Source organism: Meriones unguiculatus, chromosome 11 (assembly GCF_030254825.1).
Source record: "Meriones unguiculatus strain TT.TT164.6M chromosome 11, Bangor_MerUng_6.1, whole genome shotgun sequence".
Taxonomy (NCBI): Eukaryota; Metazoa; Chordata; class Mammalia; order Rodentia; family Muridae; genus Meriones; species Meriones unguiculatus.
In genome coordinates this window covers 23,097,040-23,114,488 of record NC_083359.1, presented here as the reverse complement: position 1 = coordinate 23,114,488, position 17,449 = coordinate 23,097,040, and the positions used below count along the sequence as shown (strand labels likewise).

The 17,449-nt window shown below is 39.1% G+C and overlaps 1 protein-coding gene across 2 annotated transcripts in view; it reads right to left on the bottom strand.

Moving 5' to 3' along the window:
- Positions 1-7,383: 7,383 nt before the first annotated feature.
- Positions 7,384-17,449, bottom strand: part of Sgcd (sarcoglycan delta) — a 935,702-nt gene continuing 925,636 nt past the window's right edge. For both annotated transcript variants that reach the window (XM_060363800.1, XM_060363799.1), the window contains one exon: positions 7,384-16,523. In XM_060363800.1, the coding sequence (XP_060219783.1) occupies positions 16,350-16,523 (174 nt within the window). In that variant the 3' untranslated portion in view covers positions 7,384-16,349. The remainder of the gene's footprint in view (positions 16,524-17,449) is intronic.

Sequence of the window (17,449 nt, the reverse complement as noted above, 5' to 3'; positions counted from 1 at the left end):
AGTTTGCCATATTGAGAGTAAAAATTCTGCAGACTTAAGGGATACTCTGTGAACTTGAAACACCATCATCTAGTTAATTTCTCATTCAATGATCAGGTGGCATTGTGAAATTTTCTCATCTATGTGTTCTACTGTTGTGTACAGGGCTTTGAGAACCACCTTTTCCTATCTAAATATTGCTGGCAGGGCCTATTTTGAAAATAGGTTCACTGGGCCAGAGGCTATGAATATTTTTATGATTCTTGAGAAATACCAAAAAATAGTGACATTCTGACAGAACACCCCAGTGCCTTCTGCCCTCAGAGCACAGATCTGTATCTGTCTGTCTCCATCATGACAGAAAAAAATAAGCCATCTCCTATCATGAAAGGAGTTATCTGTAGCTTAGAGCCCAGCTATAAGATCGCCCTCTACACATTCCTTAATTTTGTTGAGAAATGTTTCTTTCAAATGTCATAATAACATGTACCTTATTGTGTTCTTATCAGGGTTAAACAATAAAGGGTAAAAATCCTTTTTACATGATCCTTAAATTTAACAGTTACTATTTAACCAAGCTGATAGTTAGAAAAATAAAAAGAGTAAGACATCAGTTTTCTGTAAGACTATGAGCACCATGGTTTTTTATATATTCAATTTGACAGGATCTATCATTACCTAGGAGATAAGACCCCAAGTATACCTTGGAGGGAATTATCTAGATTAGGTTAGCCTTTCTGGACAAGTCTGTGAGGGATTATCAAGATTGAGTCAGGTGAGGTGGGAAGACCCATCTTAACCATAGGTGGCACCATTCCATGGGCTGGGATCCTGGACTGGAAAACAAACAAACAGACAAAAAACAGGTGATGTGAGCTGAGCAGTAGCAGTCATCTTTCTCTGCTTCCTGACTGCAGACACAATTTGAGCAGGTGCTGACATCATGGCTCCCTTGCCATGATGTTCTAGTACCTTTGAATTGTGACCACATGTCAGCTCTTCCTTTATGTGTGTTTTTTTTCTTTCAGGTATTTCATTCCAGCAAAAAGATATTAATGAAACTGGATTTAACCACATTTTCAAAATAAATTTAACTACATTTTGTTTAGCATTTTATATATTGTACTCTAAAATCATTTTCATATGTCTAAAGTCAGATTTCATCTTATAATGAATATTACCACTTTTTGAGACAAGCTCTCATGTAGCCTTAAACTCACTATAGAGCCAGAATAGCCTTGAACTTCTGACCTTCCTGCTTTAACTCCCAAATTTTGGGATTACAAGTGTCCATCACTATGCCTGACTTTAAACTGAATATTTAAGGTGGCAACATATTCTTATTTTATTTGAAAAATATTCATCAACTCTGCTACAGTTGGTAATGTCTTAGGATGGAGGAAAAGATGAATATTTTCACTTATTTCAATTTCTTTAGCTAATTTATGTATTAATACCTTGAATGAATTATTGTTAATTTGGGTGAACACTTTCAAGCTTATAATATCTAATCATTCAATCATTTATTTTGTTTATTGATATTATGCCATTAGTTTAAGAAAAGACGTATTTGTAATTGTGTGTGTGTGTGTGCACGTGTGAGTGCCATACAAGAGGAGCCCAGAAGTACTGGATCTCCTGCAGTTGAAGGTACCACCTGTCTGGGGTTCTGGGTTCAAACTCAGGTTCTTTGCAAGAACAGCACATTCTTTTAACTTTTTAGTCATATCTCCAGCTTATTTATTTAATTTAGCCCATGACAATGGGCTAAAAGAAGAAGCAACTTGAGACTTACTGCTGATTGGATATGAGAGCATATCCTTCCCATTACAGCACTAGAGAAACTGAGGATGGAGAATAACTGTGAGTTTGAAGCCAGTCTGGGTCATGGAGCAACTGTCTTTTAAGAAAACAAAACAAACAGCAATAAACACCAAAATCCCACAAGAAGAAAAAAAAAAAATCCTCAACACCACGAAAACAAAATAAAACAAAATGAGTGCTTGAGTAGGATAATTTCTCCTCTGAAAGTGCCCCTCATCCTTCCTCAGACTGTGGGCAAACTGATGGTCTGTCCTGTTATTTTGTCTTATCTTCCATCCTGTGTTGTAGCTGCATTTTAGATCTTTTTGCACTCAGCAAGCTAGGCATGATCTATGTATCTAGAGATTTCCTAGAGCAAGGGGCGTGTGTTCTTTACAAGACCACAGGGACTCCATAGATACCGGAAAAAAAGCAGTGCTCTTAAGTCTTAAATGACCCACTGGAGATCATTTCAGGTGTGACTCTGAACCCTTTTTGACTTCAACCAATAAATTATTGATCAGTTTCTCAAATATTGGTCTGATGATCTTTACCTTTGGTTTGTGCTGAACATCCAGCTGATTTCCCAGCATCCTTCACTTCTGTAGCTATTTCACTATCATAATTGCCCATCGCAACCTCAGTGAGTGCAGAAATCACACACATTTTGGAAATGTTATCTTCACTATGGCTGTTTTGTAGTTTTAAAGAATCTAGGTTTTTAAACCTAGATTGTTTATCTAGGTTGAAAATTGAATCAATTATTTATCTTTGCTCTTTGTTTTCTGTTTTATTCTGACTGAAGATTTTACATACACATTTTATTTCTTAGAACAAAATGCTTGTTGGACAGTGTTAACTGTGTAAATAAATAAACTTGAAGGATCACAAGAAAAGCCTTACTGATTTTTCTCTTGGTCTCTTAATTTTATTTTTTCTCTCTTTAAAAACTGCTTATTTTTTCTTAGTGCAAGATAAGGTGCATTCCATTCTTCCACACAAATAGTTACGTATGTCTGGATCCATGCCCATTATACTTATGTCCATATTTATATAGGAAAGAGGATCAGGCCTTGTGGGATTTTCTACGTGAGAAGTGATTTACAGCTGCTTAAAAAACAAGCATTGATATTTACTTTACTGTTAGGTCAATTTTTAAAGTTCTATATCACACTGAGGTTTTCTATTTTTTTCATATAAGTAACAGTTTCTAATTTTGAACATATGTTTTGAAAGTTTATGTCTTAAAGATTTACTGGCTGTATTATCTTTCAGATTTTTAAATTTTTTTAAAAATACAAAGTTTAAAATCCCTTCTTTTAGACTTACAGTTAATTTTTGTACTTGTGTTGATGGTTTTGGAATGTTATGGAAATGCTTTCATCATTTCTCCACTGGAAACTTACAACCCTTTTATAGCTTGAAAGATTTCCCATCTATAATTTGTAGTGTGTTTTTAAGTATTTATTTTTATAGAGGATTTCACTATGTAGCATTGGCTGGCCTGGAATTAAGAAATTTTCCTGTCTCTGCCTCCTGAGTACTGGGACTAAAGGTCGGTACCACCTCATCCAATAATTTGTGCTTTTTAAATATTACCATTCCTTAAATAGGCTAGTTTTTTTCTTTGGTGTTTTTTTTTTTTTTTTTTTTTTTTTTTTTGTTTTGTTTTTTCACTTCACTTGCTTCTGCCTCCTGAGAGCTGGGATTAAAGTCCAGCACCACTACATCAGTTCCAAACAATTCTTTTTAAAAATTTAAAAAATTTTTATTACAATTTATTCACTTTGTATCCCAACTGTAGCCCCCTCCCTTATCCCCTCCCAACCCTACCCTCCTTTCCTCTTCTCCTCCCATGCCCCTCCCCCAGTCCACTGATAGGGGAGGTCCTCCTCCCCTTCCATCTGACTCTAGCCTATCAGGTTTCATCAGGATTATCTGAATTGTCTTCCTCTGTGGCCTGGTAAGGCTGCCTCCCCCTCAGAGGGAGGTGATCAAAGAGCCAGCCACTGAGTTCATGTCAGAGACAGCCCCTGCTCCCCTTATTAGGGAACACACAAGAGAGCAACAGAACCAAAAAATCTGAGCAAGGGGACCTTTTCTGAGACTGATACTCCAACCAAGGACCATTCATGGAGATAACCTAGAACCCCAACCCCTGCACAGATCTAGCCCATGGCAGCTCAGTGTCCAAGTAGTTTCTTTCTTAAATCATGGATTAACTAGCATAATGCTGTTCACTTTGAATTTCAGGGATTTCATTAACATAAAATACATGATCTAGTTCTTTTTATTTTGAGAGAGTATATACAGAAACCCCTAACTTTTGCATTCTGATATTTTTTTCTGTGCCCATGGACAGTCAAAGAAAGGTTACTCTTTGGTGTCATGTAGAAGTAAGCATGTAGCATATTTGCACAGGTGCCTCTGTGTGTCTGTGTCTTATGCTTTGTAACTTTGGAGAAGTTAGAAATGGAGTGATAATAGTTTCTTCCCTTGGATACTGAGCTGCCATGGGCTATATCCGAGCAGGGGTTCTAGGTTATATCCATGCATGGTCCTTGGTTGGAGATACAGTCTCACAAAAGACCCCTGTGTCCATATATATTTGGTCCTTGAGCTCCTGTCCTCTCCAGGTCATACTAACTCCCCCTTCTTTCATATGGTTCTCTGCACTCTGCTCAAGGTTTGGTTATGAGTCTCAGCATGTGCTTTGATACACTGTTAGGTAGAGTCTTTCAGAGGCCCTCTGTGGTAGGCTTCTGTCCTGTTATTTGTTTTTTCCTACTTCCAATGTCCATCCCATTTGTCTTTCTAAGTGAAGGTTGATCATCTTACCCCTGGTCCTCTTTCTGGTTTATCATCTTTAGGTGTACAGATTTTAGTGTGTTTATCCTATCTTATATGTCTAATATCCACTTACAAGTGAGTATATACCCTGTGTGTCTTTCTGCTCCTGGGATACCTCACTCAGGATAATCTTTTCTAGATCTCACCATTTGCCTGCAAATTTCATGATTTCCTTGTTTTTAATTGCTGAGGAGTATTCCATTATGTAAAAGTACCACAATTTCTGTATCTGTTCCTCCGTTTAGGGACATCTGGGTTGTTTCCAGGTTCTGGCTATTACCAATGAAGCTGCTAGTGGGTTCTATAGTTAGGGGAAAAGGGACTGTCTCTGACATGAACTCAATGGCTGGCTCTATGACACCTTCCCCCCACCCCCCAACCTGGGAGGAATAGCCTTTCTAGGCCACAGAGGAGGACATTACAGCCAGTCCTGAAGATACCTGATAAGCTAGGACCAGAAAGAAGGGGAGGAGGACCTCCCCCATCAGTGGACTTAGAGGGCAGCAGGGAGGAGATGAAGGAGGGAGGGCGGGATTGGGAGGGAATGAAGGAGGGGACCACAGCTGGGATACAAAGTAAATAAACTGTAACTAATATAAAACATTAAAAATTAATTTAAAAAAACATAAAAAAATCGTTTCTTCACACAATTACATTTTTTAAAAATATCTTGTTATTTTTTGTGGTTTTATATTTTTGTTTAATGTTCATTTTAGTTGCTTCATCATGTATAATCAATGAGGTGGTCCATATTGCTGAACTGGTTCTCTTATAAAATTACAGTATCTATGTATATATATTATATATACTGTATATATATATTATATATATATACACTCTACTTTGAAGTACCAATTTTTATTAATGCACACCATATTTTAAAATATAACCCTTAACATGACCTCACAGTAGATTAAGACTGATTAGAGTTATAACATGCTTTTGATTAATGATGACGATTTGAAGATTTGCTATTTCCAAGTGCTTGTCTCCTACTCAAATGAACTGTAATCTGAAAGATTATCATATTTTAAATTATAGTGAGTTATCTTGATATTTAAAAGTCTTATAATTACACCTAATTGTTTGTGCCAAGGAGACTAAAAAGCTCTTCTGTTGCCCTCCTATTGGAGAGTAATGAAGGTATTGGGGTAGTAAATTGATCCTCAATTGTTGCCAAGTGTTTAGTATTGTTGAAAGTCATTAAAACTTGGCAAACACAAGCTAAAATTAACTTGTCATTGTACTTAGTGAGAGATGCCAATTCCTGTATGTTGCTCGAAGCTTCTTTTGGAGTGTGTTTAATTTATTACTATGTGCACAGATTCCCACTCCTACCTTTTTATTTGGCTCTTAGGATCAAGGAAGACAGATCTTGATAGAATCTTACATGATGGGGTCAAAAGAGAAATCTAGCAGTTGTTGATTTATATCTGTGTGCTACTTTGAAAAGTTCCCTTCTTTGAAGAAAAGGAAGACAGCCTTTTTCTCTAAAGTGTCTTGTATCTGCATACCCTCTCTAATTTTGTATCAACAATGAGGCCAATAGTTTATCAGGATTCACCTGCATTTCTCCCTCTTGAGTGCTTTATTTTTTAGCTAAGATTAAACTTTTCCCCAAAGCAGATCTTTTAACTGATGACCTAATTCTCTTTGATATAGAATGCTTAAAACAACAACAACAACAACAAAAGTGTACCTTTAGACATAGATTGTACCCTGCTTTGGAATGGGACTATAGCCTTTTGCTTTGAGGATTCTGTGCATTCAGTACTATTGGGAGTGAATAGGTAAACTTAATGAGAGGTAGCTTTAGATGAAAATACAATTGCAAATGGGAAATCCTTTGTCATGTATAGAACATAAAAAATACGTTAGATTTTTTAAGGTGAGGAAATTATTTGTTTGCCTTATAATACAATTGTGATAATTGATTTAGGTATGTGTCCAAGTATTTTAACCTTAAAACTGAATGTAAGTATTCTATGGTTTCAGATAGATAAATAGGTAAGAGCACAGCATAGTGTAATATTATGAGGTAAAGTAAGTTAATGGTGGAATTCAGGGTTAATGATGAGGACCACAAAGAGATGACACATGAGAATGGAAAGCATGGTATTCTTGGGTGAGGTGGTGCTAGATGGGAAGTGTTCTAGGTAGATAGAATAAATGATGTGTATAGTAACCTGTCACTGGAGAAGGGAAGGATGTTGAAAATGAAGGACTGAGTATGATGAGTAGGTCAGGGAAAGTCTACCTTCTATGCCACATGCTCTCACTGTGCTCCATGTAGGAGTATGCTGGGTATTCTCTGGGAAAAAACAAAAACAAGAAAAAAAAACAATGAAAACTTACTTGATCAGGATTGAGTACCTGATGCCAAAGTGGCTTATCTGCAGTCTGACATGGGATGCTGGTTGAATGGGTCTTCTCGGTAGGGCATATTCAGATTGACTTCTTGAAAAACTTGCAAAAACTTGGAGAGCATTGTGATGAGTTCTTTCTGTAAAATCCCACATGGGTGCCTTGGACAGTCATTCAGAATAGCTTTTCCCTTGACCTGTTCCAAATCATGTGCTTACCTTAAATTTACTTCTCCTTTTGCAAGGCAGTCCATACAACTCTTCCTAAGAGCCAAAATGTCTCAGCCATCATGTTAGACCATTGTTCAAAGAGATGTGGAAGATAAATTAATCTGGAATTTTATTAGCCCATGAGAAAGGAACTCCCTGAAGAAGTGGACAAGGGTACTTTCCTTCTTACCAATCATTATTTTTTATTAATATATTTTACAAGACTGCAGTTGAAATAATATTAAATACAAATTTGTTTTTATACAGAAAGTGTAATAAAGTTAAAATAGTTCCTTGTAATTCATAGCATTATTGCAATGCTTACAAAATTTTTGCATAGAGTGTGCAAGGATTGATGTTATTTAAAACAAAACTAAAACGTTCTTCTCATATAACACCCAAACCTAGAGGAAAAACAAAACAAAACAAAACCTAAAATAACATAAAGGCCAAATTCAGTAGCTTCATCCAGATGGTGTTCCTTTTTCAAAGCTCATAATCACCAAACAGTTGAACTTCTATGACCTCAATTTTTTTTTTTTTCTGTTAAGAACCCCAGAGTGTCTTCTCCAAAGGGGGATACAGCCCCATTATGATGGATGTTCTACATTGTGTTTAAATAATGACCACCTTAGGCATGTTTCTGTGGCTTTGTGGTCTCTAAGAGGGTAAATGCTGACTAAGAGAGAGAAGAAATTTTTATCCCACCACCTCATGAAAATATTGGCTAGGAATTGCTTTTGTGTTGCTCTGGTATAAGTATCCCATCAGTTCCCTTTATTATGCTATAATTTCCAGTCTCTTTCAGGGCTCTGTTAGGTTGGTTACATAACACTCATTAAAGGTGCGGAGCCATGGTTTGCCATTTAGAAACTGACACCACTGGAAAGGAAATCCCTGACCGAGCCAACCAGAGGGTCTTTGACGGTTTTAGTGAGTTCCTTTCTAAGGTTTTATGAGAGGTGGAAACAGACAATCTCTCACCCAGGAGATGAGTGTGAGAGTATGCAGACCCTCCACTGTCCTATGAAGGGTGCCCATAGAAGCATGAGGGAGCATAGCTCATAGTCTCTCAGATCTGGGAGGGTCAGGCCAGCAGCAAGACTTTTACAAGGACAGGTATGTAATCTCTCCAGATCTTGGCTGAGTTAATTTCCCCCCAAAATATTATATGTTAACTGTTATGGACAGAATTGTTCAGAAGGTAACAATGTTTCAAAACTACCTAATTATAATGAGCTGTAGATGCATTCACTTCCTACTTTCTGGGGTGTCTATAGCCTCAGGGCTGAGGGCAGGACACCAGTGTAAAAGAGGTGGCTTAGTTAAGGTATAGAATGCCTCTCATTTCCAACTCTCAAGAATTGACGGTGATGGCCTAAAAGCTCTAGTGAGAAGAATTCTGTACCTGGAGAGGGATATGACCCATTAGTGATAGCTGACAAAGGGTGGAGATTAAGCCATTACAGAGTCAAAGTGGCTTGCTCAGCTCTATGTGGGTATTGAATACTTAAGGTTAATTGAGTCCTAGGTGGTTCTCAGTGATAGAGATTAAACCCCAATTTATTTGATGATTTTATTTTTATTAGAAGTAGAGGGAGAGAAGAGAGCCTAATAGTGTCAAAGAGCTTGCATAAAAAAGACATTTGGTTTTTGGAGAGAGGTATAGGAGAAGAAAATGTATCTATTGGGAACACAGCATAGTTCATCCACACAGATGTATTACTGAGTATTCAAGTTTTCTCCTGCATATGAGGCTTACCTCTGAGATATCTTCTAATCATAAGGACTAGGGGTCTGACTTTACAAGAATCATAACCAGAACAAAACAATTGTTTTGTTGTTGTTCTGTATTTTGTTATTCAGTCAGGCTTTCTTTATCTCCTCTCCACATAGCCACACTTTAGTGTAGTATGCAACTGAACTTGTGTGCTGGGATGGGTTGTTGTTGGTGGTGGGTTCCCTTTTTCTGAGCAGTAGGGGAGGAAAGATAGGGGTAAGAGCGAAGGAAGGTGGGGCCAGGAGGAGAGAAGGGTGGGGGATATGATTGGGATGCAAAGTGAACCAAAAAACAAACAAAAACAAAACAACAACAAAAATACCTACAGAAAACAGAGATGCGAAAGTTCTGTTGCCTTATTCATTCAAGAAGGTACCATCTAAAACCTAGGAGGGGCGCGCTTCCCACCAACTTGAAAACTAACCTGACATGTTGGCGACTGCTCAGGAGAGAGGCTCACACTCTGGCTTGGTCATTTGATAGGTAATTGAACTGGAATATGTTTCTTAGCCTCTTTTTTTTTTTTTTTTTTCAATGCAGTTTATTCAGGAACCTTGAACAATCATTGGACCCTGGGGAAAGCCAGCCCACAGCTTAAATAGCCTCTGGGTAGCCAACCCCAGCGTGCCATGTGGGCAATGCAGATAGGTCCACATACATGGAAGCAAGCCAGATCCTCAGCCTTAGCCAAATGTGCAGTTGTTCGTGACAGAGAGCACTCACCATCAGGAAGGTGGAAGGCGGAAACCAGCTCCATCTTTAAGGTGCGGCATTACGCAGCTCTCTACAGTTCCCCCTTTTTGTTTTAGACGCATCAGGCAAGAGTAGAGGTCTGATCTCTGATATTAGAAATAAATTGGGACTTTGTACTGATGTTCATTTAGGTGTCATCCACCCAAAGAGCATCAGACCCGTCCGATACCTTTTTCTCAGAGGCGGGACCTGGGGCATCGACCCGCATGCAATCAGACATGCTCTTCTCTGGGTCGAAAGCGGCTGACCCTGAGTGCAGTGCTTAGCCTCGCATCCTGAGCATAACATTTTAGCTTTTTATGGTAGCCAACCATGCTTGGGGAGACTGTCCTGCTTCAATGGCTATAAAGGCCTGAATGATCATGGCTGCATTACGCTGTTGTGAGACTGTAATCTTGCATATACACCACAGGCAAACCAAGGAGACCAACACCAGAAGGCCTGCTAATGCTCCCATGCCCGCTCTTGAAGTCCCACTTTCCATATCTGTGAACTGAAACCTTGCTGGGAGCCTAACTCCAAAGCGCTGTTCTGAGGATGAGGTAAATGGATGCGTATGAAGCACTCAGCACAGGGACCAGTCCCGACGTCAGTGAATATTAGCACACAGTTCTGCTAACAACTGGGAAGTAGAGTCTCGTGCTTTCCATATCCTAGGGTAGGCTGCAGATCCAAGGAAACATTTTGTTTTATGCATGAGTTTTGAAGACATGACTTTTTTTGTGGTAAAATTTTATAGCTTTTTTTTCCCTGTTCTAAAAACAAATAGCCTATGACCTTTCAGATCCTAGAATCCCATGTAGGAGTCAGGTTAACAGGAATGCGAAACACCGATGTCTTTCCCATTGACCAATGTTAACTTTCAGTCCTCAGACAATCCACTGTTTCACCACTCTCAGCTAAATCAACAGTCTAGTTTGGGCTCTCTTTATGAAATCTGCGCTATCTCTGCTTCCAGTGACTTTTATCCCAATGTAAAAGTGGGCTTTGAAGACCGTCTGGGTATGCAGCGTAGATTTTTTTTTTTTAAATCTTAAACATATGTTTTCTTTCCTATTTTCCCAGCAAGGGCAGCTTCAAGTTCATTATATTTAGTGAGGAAGCAAAAGCTACATCCTCTCCAGTGAGGATGGTGACACGCTGAGTGAGGCTTTTGGCCGAGGAGTCTGTCCTCCTACTAGGACAGGTGGATCGGGACTCTACAGCTGCTTCTTGCCTATAGCAGCTGTTCCTTTGATCTATTCCAGTTGAAAGCTCAAAGCATGTCCCGACATTGCCTGTTGCTAGGCTTAAGGGGCAGCAGTTGGCACTGCCGTTGCTATAGACTTGCAGCTCTTTATAGACGGGTCTGATGGCATCATTAATACTCTGTAGTGACACAACCCTCCCTACTGCATCAAAGGCTCATGGCATTCCCCCTTCTTTAAAAAAATATATGGATTTCTTACTCTGTCCACAACAGCAAGATGGGGGTGGAGAACAAATGAGTTGTGTGAGGTTGGTGGCACCAGGGAGTTTTCTTCTACGCTTGTGCTCTAACTATACTCAGCAAGAGGACCTCCTGCAAACAATTATTTTCCCTTTGCCATTGAGACCTGTCTTGACAAATTTCAAGGACGCCATTATGAAGAAAGCTTTTAAGACTCATACAAATCACGTTGCTTTAGAAAGTGCTAATGCCTATGGTGCATTGTGCTGGCTGGAGCAGCGGGCTTGTGGCTGCTTTATCACTTATCAGTGGTTTGGCTTTGTGAATGAGAAATTCAGAGGCAACTGTATAATTTTAAATTCCGATTACCACAGAGAAAGAGATGCATCTGACATCCCAATGCAGTAAGCTTCAACAATTTTAATAGAAATATGTTGGAATAAGGGAAGTCTTCCTCCAAGGAAAAAGTGATGAAAGACTCCAAGAGAGACATTTTATCGTTGAGATAAAAGACCTGTTTTCTAAGGTTGTTGCTTTCATTAGAACTGTCTGTCCCCTCACCTGCCTGCTACTGGTGAACCATGCAAATGTGTCATTCAAGAAACTGATTATCATCTTGTCTTTGTACCTAAGACTTCCTGAGGTGTGTCCTGTGGAGTGGGAGATCTGGTTTTGTTTACAACTTATATAAATAAAAATTTTCACCTTTTACCGATCCTTTAAAAAGGATCAGGTGCTTAAAAAAGGATCTGTTCAACCCTTTGGCCCAAGCATTAGACTACCTTTTGTTTAAAATAAGTAAAACCAGGATACTTTGATTGCTCTGTCATCTTGATCCTTCAGATATATTCACATGGAAGGCAGAGAATTTTCCTGTCTTGATGTATATTAAGTACCCCAAATGGTAGACATTCTTACTGAAGTATATCCTGCCTCTCCAAGGTGAATACTCACACACACAAAGCTTCATTTATAATGATGCTGACTTAACAGTAGTTCAAATCTACTATCAGCAAAAGGCGCAGATCTATGCTAGGAACATGTCTTACCGCACAGAAGCAGAAGCATGTGGATATGAAACATGTCCTTTTTTGCATTTGCTCCACTCCAAGGAGCAAAGAGGAGATCCAAACTCCTAAGAGCAAAAGTAAACTGCCATTCCTCTGCTCACTCCTAGAAATGGCTCCATAGAAAGAATCGCACTGTTTGCTTATTCCTACATATATCAAGATGTTGCTGATTTTCATCCTCCCAGCTATCAGCAGTCTAATATGGGTTGTAGGAACAGGGGCTACCCTGGAGGGGTAACAGAAGTCATATAAGATCAAAGTACTCTCTGGAGAACCTAGGTGTGAAAGTCTTTCCGGCACATGGGAAGATGCAGTCTTCATGGGTATAGATGGACTCAAGGATTTTCAGAAAAGAGATTGTGACTTGAGATCACTCTCCTTCACTCACTTTGGATCAAGCATTAGGTCACCTGAGAGACACCTATCAAAGTTCCTCTGAAGAGAGTAAGCTTAGTTGTTCCCAAGCTTCTTTTCATTCCACTATTTCAGTTATCCCATGTTCTCTGATCTGCCTTCTCTCTTAGACACGTCACTCTTCTTAAAATACTCAGCCAAGTTTTATATTCCCAAGACCTCAGGGAAACACGGGCTACTCTCTGTTTCTGAGAAATCTGACTTCTGTTCTACTCTGTCTAACACATTCCACAAGTGACCTGTAGTTCAGGGGTCTGTAAATGTTTTCTATAACAGCTTATATGGTCATAATGTTGTGTAGCTGGCTGTGCAGTCAGCTGTGGAGGCATAGAGTGACATGGTTCATTCATATGCGACATGTAAATGTCTATGGCTGGGAAGTCAGTGTTGTCTCCAAGTTGTAGTTTACTGACCCTTTCTATAGGGTCAACCCTCAAGCAATCTTTGGTCTACAGTTTGTGGACATGGAATAAAATTTATTTAGAGAGAGAATAATCTGAAGGAAGCTAAAAACCAGTTCAGGCCTGTAAGTGCTATCCCTTAGTTAATTATAAAGCCACACACTGAGTTTCTATCTAGATAGATGCTACCATGGAGCTCTTCAATATTTCTGTCAACTTGAAGTAGTCTTTCCAAGTAGAACTCTCATGATTTACAGAATAGACATGCCAAATAGAACTAAATGATAAATATATCCGGAGATCACATTTTGATTTGTGAAATGTTTTTTTTTTAAAGAATATTAGCATAGCAGAAGCTCTAGGAGCCTGAAGATTCATTTGAATCCTGTTATTCCACCAGCTGCTTACTAGACCCAGAGGTGTGATTGTCCAGAAGACAGTGTATGTAAAGACTAGAAAGACTTTCATTTTTTCAAAAGTAGGGTTAACAGACATTAATATGAATGTGGGTCTCCACCCTCCCCCAAGAATCCCAGTCACTGTTTCTTTCATAACTATGGACAAATACTCTGGTTGGGTGGGTAGGTGGGTGGGAAAGTTCTGAGGATTCATTTTGCCAGTTTCTAGATTGAACTGAAATATGTACTATAACCCATGCCACATATTCTGTTTATTACATGACATCCGGTGGTCCTTCAACATAACTGAAAACCAGAATTGTGTATCATGTATTCCTCCAGAGATTCTTGATTTATATCCCCAATTGCTATTATTTTTATTGTGTGTTTTGTTGATTTGCTTGTCCTAGGGTTCAATTTAGCATGTGTGACCTATGATAGCATTTTTTTAATTGTCAAAAATTCCCAAGGAGTATGACTTTTTTGTCACAACTAGAAATAAAATCAGAAGAGTTTCAGGGAACTTTGTTATTTCTACTTATCCATAGGTGATGGGTGTGAGATGGTCAAATGCAGAGGCAGTCTGTCTATCTAAACAAAACAAAACATCCCCTCCACCTGCCCCAGACAACCTTGTCTTCTTCATATACTTAGCCACACAGGACTTGAGAGTTATGTTTTATCTGAAGGGTGTGGAGTAGTTGTTTTTAATAGCTAAGAAGGGCTTTTTGTGACTTGAAAATTATACTTGTGTGTGTTACATGCAGATCCTGGCAGAAAGGGCCTCCAAGATACTGGAAATACCAATGTCCAGTAACCTGAGGACTCTCAAAGGATCCCTTTTTAGATTGCCATACTGCAAATGGAGCACTTTTAAGGTCTTGCCTATTGCCTCTGAGTAAGATATGCAGAGAGACTGAGGGAAGCCAGGCCTGGTCTAGAGCCAGAAGTCCAAATCATGAGTCAGGATAGGACTTTGTGGCAATAAGCAACTGAGGAATACATTCCACGTGTGTAAACCTTAGCCCAGTGCTTGAATGTTAAATTAGAAATAACAAACCTCTTTTCCATCTCTGATAACAAACCATTCAGCTTGTGAAGTAAGAAAAAAATTAGAAACGTGTGCAGAACAAAACCAAAAACAAATGTCATTCTGGCCCATAAATAAGACTTCATTCAAGATTGTGGTGTCTAGTGGCACCGAGGATGATCTAAGCCAGTTACACACCTCCATTCAGGGCTCCTCCGAGTCCAAAACTGGAAGCCATTTTTGTCTATCAGTTTTCGATGCCCAGTCATGACTAAACCATTTCCCTCCAACCATCCAAAATAAACTACAGGTAACAAGATAAATAGGATGTGCTTCTCCTTGCTGAGTGCATTGGCTTAAGGCATAGGCACATTTCCCCCTCTTTGAACAGAGATGGTGTAATCCCCTGTCCCAGCACAAGAGCTGGCCAGGGTGACCCTGGGGCATGGCAATGAAGGTGGGGTGCTAAGAGGTAGCTGATGGCGGGAATCAGAGAGCTAGTCCCATATATGGAGAGCAGGTGCTGCTGACCCAGGGGACACAGTGATTCTGATGAGGACATGTGCCATTGGTAATTCTGGCAGTATGTTGAGTCTTAGGTCTGTGATTCCTAGGGAAAACACAACAGTGAGTTCAGGAATATGATACCCCAGCTCTGACAAAATACACAAGAGCAAAGTAAGAGCATTTGTGCAAGCCCTTGGAAATATGATGTGTCTAAATGGCCTACTAAGCTCAAGAAACTTGTGAAAGTTAGTTATCTTCCCTATGTTACTCTTAGAGTTTCATCTTAAAAAACAACTTCCCTTGGGATCTGAGACTCACTCTTTGGGATTCTAATTGATTTAATGGTTTTGAGTCTCTCTGCTGGATAAAGTCAGAAGTGAGAACCTAAAAGCTTGTGAAACAGTTTTCCCTTAAAAGAGATGTCTAGCCCATGTATTCTTTGCTTGTGAGGCCATTGATTAGCTTCTAGCCTATGAAGAAGGAGCTGGTATCCTCTTCTTTGCTGATTCACGGCTTTTACTCATTGAGTGTGGGCAAATATGTAAGTTTAAAGGAAGCAGAATAAGTAGAAGTTAGGGTAGTGGCTTAAAATCGTTCAGAGTTCAATACTGCCAACTCCCATTCATTTAGTCACACAACTAGTATGTTGATCTGCAAAGGTAGGATGGCCATTTTGAGTTCTTATGGCTAATTTTTACGGGTTTACCCCATTTTTATCTTGAAGAGAAGAACTTGATCAGCTTGGCTGAAGCTAAGAAAGGAAAACCAAATGTCTATGTTTTCAAAGACAGTCTTACTATGTAGTCCAGGCTAGCCTCCATCATCACAACTTCCTTGGTTTGGGGGATTTTAGATGGGTCAAATGTTTATTTTTTATACCAGATTATCAGCACTTGAGATAAGCCTGAAGATTCCCGCCATCACTGCCTCTAATGACACTAAGAGAGAAGCTGGGTGATTTAATGAACGTATCGATGGATATTCTATACATACTTATTCCACTGTGTGATTTGAAATTGCCTGGGGCATGCCGAGCCTGAATGAGTGCTTAGATTCTGCTGTATGGATGATTGGGATGGGGCAGAAAGATGACAGTAGATGATGTCACAGGGTCACCCATGGTTCCTTTTGTACTGAAACCTCATTTTATACAGAGGATATATATATTTATTTATATATATTTATATATTTATATGCATTCACACACATACACACACACACACAACCCACTCATTCACACATACATACACACAAAAGGTCTTTGATAGGCTTTCTGTGTTCTAGTAAAAATAGCTGGCAGCCAGCGTCTCTAGCCGAAAAGGGCCTTTATGCTGCCGACAGTTGTCCACTATGGATAGTCTTTCAAAGGCAGACACTTGTGTTTATCTGACAAGTGGAACCAGTTCCTGCCTGAGACAGAAATAACCTTCCATTGGCGCAGACGCAGAGCTCGAAGACCTTCTGCCTTGTTCCTGTGGGTGTGTAGGATCCACGAGGCAGTCTAGGTAGTTTGATTTTTGCAGCATCCAACTTAATCTAGAGAGAGTATATAGGAAAGAGTCACTTAGAGACTGCTCTGTAAGCTCTTGACACTCAGAAAGAGCAGACTACTGCATTCAGTTTACATCTCATAAGTACCTACTATGTGCTGAACAATGTTGGCAGTGTGGATAAGGCAGCCTCTAGCCCCCCAAAAGCCTATATTCTAGCAATATTATGCATTATTAGTTGATATTAGCATTTTTGCAAACATGTTATATGGAGAATAAAAATAGTGTTACAGAGTCAAATAAATGTGGAAATGACATTAAGCAGTTTTTATTACCACAGGCTAGTAAAATGTAGAAATGACACCTTAAACAGTGTTTATTACCACATGGCACACCCATGGCCAATCCGAAGTTTCCAGAAGACAGTCGAATATATAGCATCATCCACATTTTAAAAGATTAATGAGCCTTCCTCTTACTTTCATTTTCTAATGGTAGCGCTAATATACAAAGAAATATACTATGAGAAATGCCGTGTGTGTGTGTGTGTGTGTGTGTGTGTGTGTGTGTGTGTATGTGTGTGTATGTGTATGTATATACACATAGGAAGATAAGCTGTAGTGAAAGGTGTCATTAAGTTTCTGATTATAACTGTCTCCTCCAGAGGTCAAGTTTGAGTGGCTGTGAGCAGCCTATATGAAGCAGTTTCTGTTTTTATGAGTGTGGTTTTTTGAAGAGGCATTTCTTATATTGGAAGACTCCATTAGAAAAATTCTTTTAAAACAAAACAAAAGAAAAAGCAAATGTCTAACTAAACCAAACATTTATCCACTGGGTGGATATAACAATGCAAGGAAAGCCAGATACCCTCTAAGTACCCTCTAAGTAGATAGGCAAGGCAGAACAATTAATCTTAAAATATCAGGTTGTCCCTTTATTTTCATTCTTAAATAAAACTGTTCACCTATGAAC